General features: G+C 41.8%; 1 protein-coding gene across 1 annotated transcript; it reads left to right on the top strand.

Moving 5' to 3' along the window:
- The first annotated feature begins 1671 nt into the window (after nt 1–1671).
- LOC115950281 lies at nt 1672–3272 on the top strand. Its single transcript, XM_031067504.1, has one exon. The coding sequence runs from the start codon at nt 1818–1820 to the stop codon at nt 3270–3272; it is 1455 nt and encodes a 484-aa protein (XP_030923364.1). The 5' UTR covers nt 1672–1817.
- Nucleotides 3273–11196: the final 7924 nt, after the last annotated feature.

Consider the following 11196-nt stretch of genomic DNA (forward strand, 5'->3'; position numbering starts at 1 on the left):
ATAAGGGAGATGAGGGACGGAGTGAGAGAAGCAGTTTGGGAGTTTTGGATGAAGTGTGAGGGTTTGAGAGGGTCTGGGTATTTAGGTTAAGTCAAACGGTGCATTTTGCACCTTTTTTTTTTTTTTTTTTTTTTGAATTTCGGCCTGACTCGGCCGTTTCGGCCGATACAGACCGAGTCGGCCGTTTCGGCCGATACAGGCCGATACGGACCGAGTCGGCCCGATTTGGGCCGCGTCGGCCCGATTCGGGAGCAGCCACGTGGCACGATGCGGCATGGACGCGCGGTCTGCGGCGTCCCTCCCGCGTTGGTCGCGGGTGCACTAGGCTGGATGCCGCGTCCGTGCATCCCAGGTTATTGGTGAGACAAATTGATATTATTAATAGTAAGAATAAGAAAAGAGCAGCAGCAGCAGCAAAGATGATAAATTCCATACTATAGATGAGCATCTATCTACTATATTGTAGTGAACAATAACACAGTGTTATGCAAATGGATAAAAAAAGTAACATCTTAGCCACTGAACCAAAAAACCATTGACTCCAAGGTAAGCAGCTTGCAAGATTGATGCAGTTGCTCCAATTACTTAGCAAGCATAAAACATCAATGTACCTTCATAAATTATAATTGTCTGTTTACCATGTTGAAAGGCTACAATAAGATATGATCATGTAAGGAACCTGCATGCTCTTAGTTGAAGCCCCCAGAATACATTTCATTGAATTTAAAGGTTTCCAGTGCTCCATATAGGATTTAGGACAAAATTTAGCTACAAAACAGGTTGTAGCTTAAGGCTACAACCTTACTCAATAAAATAAACATTACTGCATATTTTGAAAATCTAACCGTTGAATTGCATATTCTTTACGCTTTTAATATACATATCAAATTTTGTGTCAATCGGATATTATTTACTATATAATCTATAAGCTTATATTTTATGCATAATTTTAAACTAAAAAAACTTGTAATTTAAACAATTTATTGATGACATAACTATTGATCTTTAATTTTCTAGAAATTTTGCAAGCATAGAGGATATAATAAGAAGATGTAATCCAATGGTGGATTTGTCAAAATTCATCTTCAATAAAAAAAATATTGAATAAGATTGTAACCTTAGGCTACAACCAATTTTGTTGTTAAATTTTGTCCTTCAAAATATACTTTCAGTTATTATGAAGTCTACGGGCCCTAGTCATTATCATAAAATAAATTTGATACTCATTTACAATATACATATATGTAGAATGTTATTCCATGAAATAAACCTGAATCCAGCCGCCGCAGTCATCTTGATTTTGATTTTTTCTTCATATGGAAGATGAAAAAAATTGTGAGCCACACTTTTTACCTCTTTGAGGAGGGAATCAGGAATACCGTGGCCTTTCTGAACAAACATGAGCATCAACATATTCAAAATTCAGAGACAATCTTAGAAAAGAAAAGAAAATAGCACAGCAAAAACAAAATTACAATTTTAATTAAGAGAACAGAGAAAAGATGATAAACTCCACCAAATTCTTTCTCTCTTAAAAACAGTGCATAATAATATAATATATGAAAATCTGAAACACATTCTTGCATAGCTAATTGCTTTTACCTCTCCACTGTTAGTTATAGACTTCATTAGATATATCATGTTAAAGGCTCTTTTTTCTCCTCTCGTAGGAGTGTTTCCTTTCACCACGGGTGAGTCCTTCTTTCTCTTATCCTTTGACCGGGGCTATACCGGCGGAGAGTAAGAGCGTACGTCTTCGTAAACTTCTCTTCCTTGTTCAGTATACTTCCTTTTCCCCGCCCTCTCTTTCTTTCTAAATGGAGTCTGACTTCATTGAACGGATCCAAAACATGTCATTGACATCTGAAGAGGAGGAGCCTATTACCATTCGAGCAGCCCATAGGGACGAGATTCTTGAGGAATACTCCCTTAGCCTCATCGGAAAATTCTTGACCACTCGCCCATTCAATGCAAGAGCTGCAAAAAACCTCCTACGGTCTGTGTGGAAAATGGGTAGCAACCTCAAAATCGTAGACGTTGGGGACGGACTGTTTCAGTTTAGGTTCTCAATGGAAAGCCAACTACAATGGGTATGGGACAACGGTCCGTGGAGCTTCGAGAACAACATGTTGGTGTTGCAGAGATGGGAGAAGGGTTTGACAGCCAGGTCAGTGGGGTTCACGTTTTTGCCGATATGGGTTCAGGTATGGGGGCTGCCCTTTGACCTCATTAACGAGGAAGCGGGGCTGGATATCGGTCGGGGTATCGGTCGAGTGGTGGAAGTAGACCGTAAGGCACTCGCATCGGACCAGGCCCGTTTTCTGCGAATTAGAGTGGAGATACCGCTTGAGAAACCGATACGGAGAGGCGGTCAGGTGGTCAGTCCAGAAGGCGATCGAGTCAAGGTTGCTTACAGGTACGAGAGGCTCGTCGGAATGTGTTTTCAGTGTGGTAGAGTGGGTCACGATGCAAACCGATGCCCTCATCCGTACGAAGGAACCATCGAGAGCAGGCCATACGGAGAATGGCTTCGCGCCGGTAGTCGAACAAAACCAGCTGGTCCGCGAAATACCGAGGACAGCCCTCCCAGGCACAGACCAGCGCCGGAGACTTCGACATCGCCAAGGGACCCACAGGTCACGGAAACTCCAAGGTTGAATCTGAGAGAGTTGACCGACAATACCGATCTTCGAGGCACTGCAAACGCAGACACCTGCAAAGGCGGCAAACCCGGAATTCATGGGACTGACAAAGCCGGCTTTTCTCCACAGACCATGCAAGAGTTGCCACCTGAACCTGACACCTTGATACCAAAACCCATGGAAGCCGACCACACACCGGATCAGACCTGCCATACCCATGACAGCCCACACCGACACTCCTCGGTCTCAGACATACCAGCACATGACCTCTTTACTGTACCTATATTATATAGCATGGATAAGCAGGAAGCTTTAGAAGGTCACGTGACCCAATCCACGCAAAAAATGAAATCACAGCCACGTGCATGGGAAAAGGGGTCTGCTAGTAAGTTTCCACAAAAAGCATCAACGTGGAAAAAAATTGCACAAACTCAATGCAAAGAAAAAAAAGACAAATCCACCACCTTTCTTCCTCGGGTTGGTACAAAGAGAGCTGAAAGAGAACACAAGCACAAAGAAGAGTTTAACTCTGAGAAGGAGAAGAATAAGCGGCATAAGGTTTTGGCCAATGAAACTAAACCAACTATCCCAACGGCGGCGGCTGCCTCTCAGCCCCGCCGAACACCATGATCATCATGAGCTGGAACTGTCGGGGGCTTGGGAACCGCCGGGCAGTTCAGGTACTTACCGATTTGGTAAGGAAAAAAGGACCCACAATTTTGTTTCTTATGGAAACAAAATTGAAAGTTAGTGAGATGCAGTCCGTTAAAAGGGAGTTGGAGTTTCCCTCAATGCTAGTTGTGCCTAGTGTGAACCGTAGTGGTGGGCTAGCTTTGCTTTGGAAGAATGAAGTGGTGGTCTCTACCCAGACATACTCACCTAACCATATCGATGTTCATATTTCTTCCCCATTGCAGTTACATTGGAGACTGACAGGGGTTTATGGGCACCCAGAAGAAAGGCTTAAGTGTGAGACATGGCTTTTGATGAGGCATCTAGCGGGTCGGGCATCACTTCCTTGGGTGTGTCTCGGCGACTTTAACGAAATTCTCAGCTCTGATGAGAGAAACAGCCGAACTCCCAAACCGCTTCGGCCTATGCAGGATTTCCAGTCCACACTTCTTCAATGTGGGCTTTTGGACTTGGGCTTTCAAGGCTATAGATACACATGGAGAAACGGAAGACGTGGGGTTGACTTTGTAGAACAACGTCTTGATCGGGTTTGTGCATCGGAGGATTGGCGAGAGCTTTACCCGCAGGCAAAAGTCCTTCATACGACAGCAGCCTATTCTGACCATGACCCCATATTGTTAACTACTGAGCCCACTGCTGTACGCCATCACCGAAAATCAAAGCTTCACCGGTTCGAGGAGAAGTGGGTGGCCCACCCAGAGTGTGAAGGCCAGATCATAACCTCTTGGGCGCAGAGTCAACCTACAGGTAGTCCTATGTTTTGTTTGTTTGAAAAAATTAAGCGGTGCAGGATGGACCTTGTGGTGTGGAGTAGGAATACCTTTGGGAATACCCGAGACCGGTTAAATGCTAAACAGGGTGAGCTGGAGGAGCTAAGGGCAGCGGGTTTCGGGGAAAACTTGGACAAAATAAATGAGGTTCGAAGAGAGATTAATGACCTTCTACACCACGAAGAGGTGTTTTGGCATCAACGGTCTCGGTCCATCTGGCATCCCGCTGGAGATAAGAACACGAAGTATTTACACCAACGGGCTAGCCAACGACGCAGGAAAAATACCATAGAGGGCCTACATGATTCAAATGGGGTTTGGTGCACAAACACAGAGGAGATAGCAGCCATAGCAGAAGCATACTACAAAGATTTGTTCACTGCCTCGGCGGAACCTAGCATGGAGAACGTGCTAACCTCTGTGGATTGTGTAGTGACTGAAGAGATGGCAAGGCGCTTGACATGTTCATACACGGAGGAGGAGGTACGGACAGCCCTCTTCCAGATGCACCCCTCTAAGTCACCGGGTCCGGACGGTATGTCTCCTTTCTTTTTCCAAAAATTTTGGCACGTTGTTGGGCACGACGTCACTGCAGCGGTTTTGTCGGTGCTTCACTCAGGGAGGTACCTGCACAAAATGAACTATACTCATATTGTGCTAATACCTAAAAAGAAGGATCCTCAACTCATCACTGAATACCGACCTATAAGTTTGAGTAACGTTGTCTCAAGGATTATCTCAAAGGTACTTGCGAATAGAGTGAAACCTATATTATCAAATGTTATCTCGGACTCCCAAAGTGCATTTGTGCCTGGCCGACTTATCACAGATAATTCCTCTGTTGCATATGAGATGTTACACAGGATGCGGAATAGGCAGAGAGGAAAGGTCGGGCACATGGCAGTCAAGCTTGATGTTAGCAAGGCGTACGACAGGGTGGATTGGGAATTCCTAGAAAAAATCATGTTGAGAATCGGTTTTCCAGCGCAGTGGGTGAACCTCGCAATGCTGACAGTTCGTACAGCCTCTTACTCCATCATTATCAATGGCGAACCATGCGGATATGTCTCCCCCTCTAGAGGTATCAAGCAAGGGGACCCATTGTCTCCCTACCTCTTCCTTTTTTGCGCTGAAGGGCTCTCCTCCTTGCTGCGAAAGGCGACTGAAACCCGCCACTTGAAAGGACTTACTTCTTGTCAGGGTGGGGTGCGCATCTCTCACCTCCTTTTCGCTGACGATAGCCTTCTATTTAGCGAAGCAAAAACAGATGAATGCAGTCGGTTGATGGACGTGATAGCCCAGTACGAAAGGGCTTCGGGGCAGGTTATTAATCGCCAAAAGACTGCTTTATTTTTTAGCAGGAACACACGTCGAGAGGTTCAAGAAAATATTCGGTCTATGTTTGGGGCGCAGGTAATGACAAGCTGCGAAAAGTATCTAGGTTTACCCATGGTGGGGGGAAGATCAAAAGTCAATACCTTCAAGGATCTCCAAGAAAGGGTCTCTAATAGGGTGATGGGGTGGAAGGAAAAAAATATCTCTAAGGCTGGGAGAGAAGTCCTCATTAAGACGGTGGCCCAAGCAATTCCTACATATTCGATGAGCATCTTCAAAATCCCTAGAGCTGTGTGCGATGGGATGAACTCAGTATTGGCAAAGTATTGGTGGGGGCAGACGCGGAATGAGCGAAAGATTCACTGGATTAACTGGGGCAAGCTGTGCACTCCTAAAAATAGAGGGGGGGTGGGTTTTCGTGATATTCATGCGTTTAATCTTGCGATGTTGGCTAAGCAGGCGTGGAGGCTCATCCATGGGACACACTCGCTGTTCTACCGAGTGTACAAAGCAAGGTACTTCCCCACATGCTCATTCATGGAGGCCGAGCTTGGGAGTAACCCCTCTTACGTGTGGCGTAGTCTCCTCAATGCTAGGGAGCTAATTAGGATGGGGTCCATATGGAAGATCGGCGATGGGTGCTCGGTTGGTATTCAGTCTCATAAGTGGCTACCTCACACCCCAGCTTTTCATGATGGAGTGGACTTGACGTTGAGGGTGGTGGACTTTATAAACCCACAAACTAAACAGTGGGATAAAGGGAAGGTCAATGCTTGGTTTCAACCTCCGTCGAGAGATGAAGTTCTGCAGATTCGCCTGGGGAGTTCAGAGGGTCGGGATACACTGATATGGAATGAAAATAAGGCCCAAACTTTCTCGGTACGAACTGCTTATCAAGTAGCACTCCGGATGAAGGGGTTAGGGAATGGGGAACACTCCAGGGTGCAAGAAGATAAGCCCGTGTGGAACCGGCTGTGGCAGTTACCTATCCCTCCTAAGGTTCGGAACTTCGTTTGGAGGGCGAGCTCGGATATCCTACCAACTCGTGCAAGCTTAGCGCGTCGGAGAGTTCCCATTGACCCTAAATGTGCGGTGTGTGGTTCGAGTGATGAGACGGTTCTCCATATCCTGTGGCAGTGCCCTCTAGCACGAAATGTTTGGGCTCTTGTCAAAGGAAAGCTGCAAAAGAGTGACTCCTCGGCTAGGACGTTCTTTAGCTTAGCCCAATATTTAAAGAGTAGATTGTCCCACAAAGAGTTTGAGTTGTGGGCCATGGTGACATGGTCCATATGGAACGCGCGTAATAGACTTTACTTTGAAGAGACTCAAACCCCGCCGCATGTAATACTCAAGAGTGCAGAAACATTTTTGGATGAATACCAACGGTTCACTCGTACCATGCCTACCACCTGAGCACCTGAGGGTGCGACCCTCACGGGTTGAATCTTGCATACTTTTACTTTATAGTTTTTTTTAGTTTTCTTTTCCTGTTGGTTGTATTGGATGTTAGGGACTGGTCAGTGGGAGCCACCCTTTCTGCGCACTTTGTACTCCTTCAGTTTTTTTATATTATACTCCTATCTACTTTTCAAAAAAAAAAAAAAAAGTTATAGACTTCAACAAGTGAGGAACTTTGTTTCTTACCCCCTTCAAGATAAGTGGAACAGATACCAAGTGCCTCTTGTACACATGTCAGATCCAAGTTATGCCTAATCTTTATCCCGCCAATTTTTATCAGATGATAATTTAGAATAATTATCAACCAAAATAAAATTTTAGAATATATGATTTCAATCTTTCACACACACCATTTTTTGGTTTTTTAAAAAAGAGTCAACATAGTATGAAATCTTGTGACAGCCATTCGACCCAGTATTTTCAAACAATACAAATTCCCCACTCCCACCTGTTAGTTTCCAATATTACCAGGCGCCATATAAAGAATGACAAGAACTATATTCATACATCTAGCTGTAAGACCACAATAATATTAGAAAACCAGGATTAAAAATCGTCATAGATTTGTATAAGGAACTCGACACTTTAGCAATGGACAATCAAATTATGCATTCACAAACAATTACCAGTCAGAATTAAATCATGGAATTCTAGTATGCGAAAAAAACGAGGTTTTGAGCAAACTAACATTGTTCAGCCTTTCTATATAGTAAGTTAGACAACGTTTGAAAGAATAAAGGAAAATAGCATCTCGAGTTTTAGAAAATCGAGATTCACTTAAAAACTCGACCATTAAAGACTCGCTTTCCATTATTTTCTACTGGGTGAGGTGGACAAAATTGCCACCTGGATCTCGAGTCTTAAAGACTCGAGATCCTCAAAATAAAATTACAAAATAAAGATACAGGACTTCACGTGCACAAAATAAATTTGGTTAAAAATACAAGTAACTTGAGTCTTATAAACTCAAGTTCCACTGGGGAAAATTATAAAAACATAACACTCTTAACACTCAGCCCGTATAACACACTTTCTAACACTCTACACAGCCTTCTCACCCAAAAACAGAGCATCCTCACTAAGTCTCTCAGCCTCACTAACTCTTACCCTCACTAACTCTCACTCACCCATAACTCCTACACCACATTGCCTCTCACTCTCACTCATCACACTGCCTCTCTCACTGCTCTTCCCTCTCAACAAATTGATATCTCAGGTAAGGGTTTGCATAATTTGATTGTCATTGTAGTTGGGTATTAGTTGTCTATGGGTGTGGGTTAAAGAGTTTGACTAATTATTTTGTACATAGTTGACATAACTTAGTTAATTTACCAATATTGTGTGTTATAGAAGTTTGTTTTGTTAGTGTTAATTTTTTGAGTATTTATTTGCCCATTTTGTTATGAAAATTTTATTCATCATTTCTAGGCTTTTATTTTTATCATGATCTTACAAGTTTTTTTGACTTTATTCATCATTATTTTGGGTATGAAATGGGTAGTGATTGAATGGAATGAATGGGTATCATAATCATACTCCTGAAAGTAATTCTTAAAATGTAGTGACCTACAATACATGACTGTATAAGGAATTGATCATTATTAAAATTTTTAAAAAAAAGTATAAGAATTGGTCATTTTGGAAACAATTTGGTATTTGGTAATGACATTTAAGCCTTAAGGATATGGAATACTCTGGTCTTGTTAATTTAATATGTTTTGTTAATGCTACATCATCTTTGTAAAGTCTCCTCTCGTTCTATGTATTCTTTAAATATATATATTTTCCTTACATTTTATTTTTTGAGGTTGCTCCACTAGATATGTTTCAAATTTGCTTCTGAAACCAAACTTAGAACCATGGGTACCACAAGTTACATAATGGCTATAAAACTAGTAATTACCTATGAAAATTCTGGCTTGAATATGTTTAGCCTTAAGATCGCATTACTTTTTTTCCCCCACTTTACGATTATGTGATTTAACTAACTAACATAGTAACTTGACTTGAACAGGTTCACAATGCCTGAAATTGATATAATCCTATACCACGGTGGTCCGCTTAAAAATGTCAATGCGAATAAGGGATTGCCATTTGAAGGGCCGGGTATAAAGACCTATTATACCCAAATTGATCGTAGGTTGAAGACCCTTGACGAATTGAATAAGATTGTCATGGAAGAGTTGTGTGAAAATCCTGCTATACACAACATACAAATTACTTATCGTATGCCAAACGAAATCTTGAAGCATCGGATTAATTACAAGTATATGGTGATAGAAACAGACAAACATGTAAAGATCATGTTTGACAAGTTGGAGAGAATAGCTGAAGTAACTAACATTGAGTTGTATATACAGTTGGAGCCGCGTGTAGTTTGGGAAGAGGATATCCAACAAACAACCACAAGCTTACAAGTTACGGTTCCAGATGCTCAATATGAGTATTCTACACATGTAGAGGATGATTATGTTCATGTCGATGGTGATGTTCATGCTGATGGTGATGATGATGACAATGATGATGATGATGATGATGATGATGACGACGACGACTATGTTGATGAGACTACTGCCATTAACAATGATGATGGCGATGATGATGACGACTATGTTGATGAGAATATTGCTATTAACGGTGAAGATTTTGTGGATAGAGATGAGTATGAAGACATGATTGGCAGAGACCTTGGGGACTTTGAGAGGGACATTGATGATGATGAGACATTGGATGGTAGTGAACCTTATGCAGAAAATGTTATTAGTGTCCAAAACATTACGAATACAATCCCTGCCTACGCACCTCCTGCATTGTCATTCTCTGCAAATACTTGGGAAAATATGGTTGATCCTTCACATATTGATATGCCATTTGTGTCTACTTGGAGAGAGGGGATGAATTTGTGCAAAGGATTGACTTTTGCCAATAAAGAGGAGGTGAAGCGCGTATTAACAATTTGTGCCCTCAAGGAAAACAAACATTTTACGATCATTAGGTCGACGATAAAAAAACTTTGTGCGAAATGCGTGCATGAGTCATGCAAGTGGTATGTCTGCGCAGTTATGAAACCCGATCTCCACCAACTAGGAACTTGGGTCTTAAAGACTCGAGTTCCTACTGGGAAACTTTTTTTCCCCAAATGCTCTGTTTAGGCCTATACTCTCGGCCTACACAGAGCATTTGGGGGAAAAAAATTTCCCCAGTACAAACTCGAGTTTTAAACCCTAGCAAAAACCCTAGCTTGCCTCATCTGCTATAATGTTTCTATTTGAAGGCGGCTTGGTTCCAGGTTCTCGGGCCAGGCAAATAAACAAGCTTGTATTCTGGGCAAAAACAAGATATTAATTTTTTTTCCCAACTCTTGTAATTTTTTTTTTAAATATTTCATTAATCCAAAAAAGGAATCGCAAGTGTGTTTATTGCACCAAACCTACTTAAACTCAACTCATCATAGTATTGGGTCATCCGCACAACAATGAGGCTTGTCACTACTCGAATTTATAACTCTCGACTTTGCAAGTATGATGAGTCACAAGAACTTTTTACCACTAAGTTAATCTTACAAAGAATTTTGTAATTTTTTTTATTTGGCGCGAATTTCACTTTTTTATAATTTTCTTAGATTTTGCATCAAATGAATGTTTTATAACTCCTAAGTCATTACAAACTTTGTTAATGAACCCTACTTTAAATGGCTTTTTTTTTTTTTTTTTAAACATAAAGGGTGAAATTGTGGATTCAAATCAATTAAGTATGTCAATGATATATTAATAAGAGCAAATATCTTAACATGTATTATTAAAAAATCTTTTGGGTGGCAATCGCGACTTCTTGGAGAAAAGTGCAACATTCTTGAAAGTGGTTGGGGGCAAGAGGGGTGTGGCTAGTGACCTAGCCACATCGCTGACTTGTTGAGAGGGTTTTCGAGCATTTTGATCACCCCAAGAGATGCAGCCGTTGTGGATGCCAACATAGAAGCCACTTATGGTTTGTCAGATCAAAGCTTTGATAGTGGCAAGGCTAGGGTGAAAGTAAGTGACAACGAGGGTTGGGGAGAGCAATGTGGTTAGTGTGATGAGGAAGAAGGGGGAGAGCGTGAGAGTGCAGGAGAAAGAAAGACGTCGAGAAAAAAAAAAAATGAAAACACATTAAAGAATTTGTGTTTTGGTATTTGCATAATAAAAATAAAGTGAGCATTTTTAAGTTTGCGTAATTGAAATGACCTGGCCAAACTTTTTTTTTTTTTTTTTTATCTGCCTACGTATAAGAAAATAATCTTTCACTCTATAGACGAGTTC

This window comes from Quercus lobata, chromosome 6, assembly GCF_001633185.2.
Source record: "Quercus lobata isolate SW786 chromosome 6, ValleyOak3.0 Primary Assembly, whole genome shotgun sequence".
Taxonomy (NCBI): Eukaryota; Viridiplantae; Streptophyta; class Magnoliopsida; order Fagales; family Fagaceae; genus Quercus; species Quercus lobata.

Excerpts from the sequence above, each read along its gene's own strand:
- LOC115950281 (XM_031067504.1), top strand. The coding sequence starts at position 1,818 with ATGGAGTCTGACTTCATTGAACGGATCCAAAACATGTCATTGACATCT.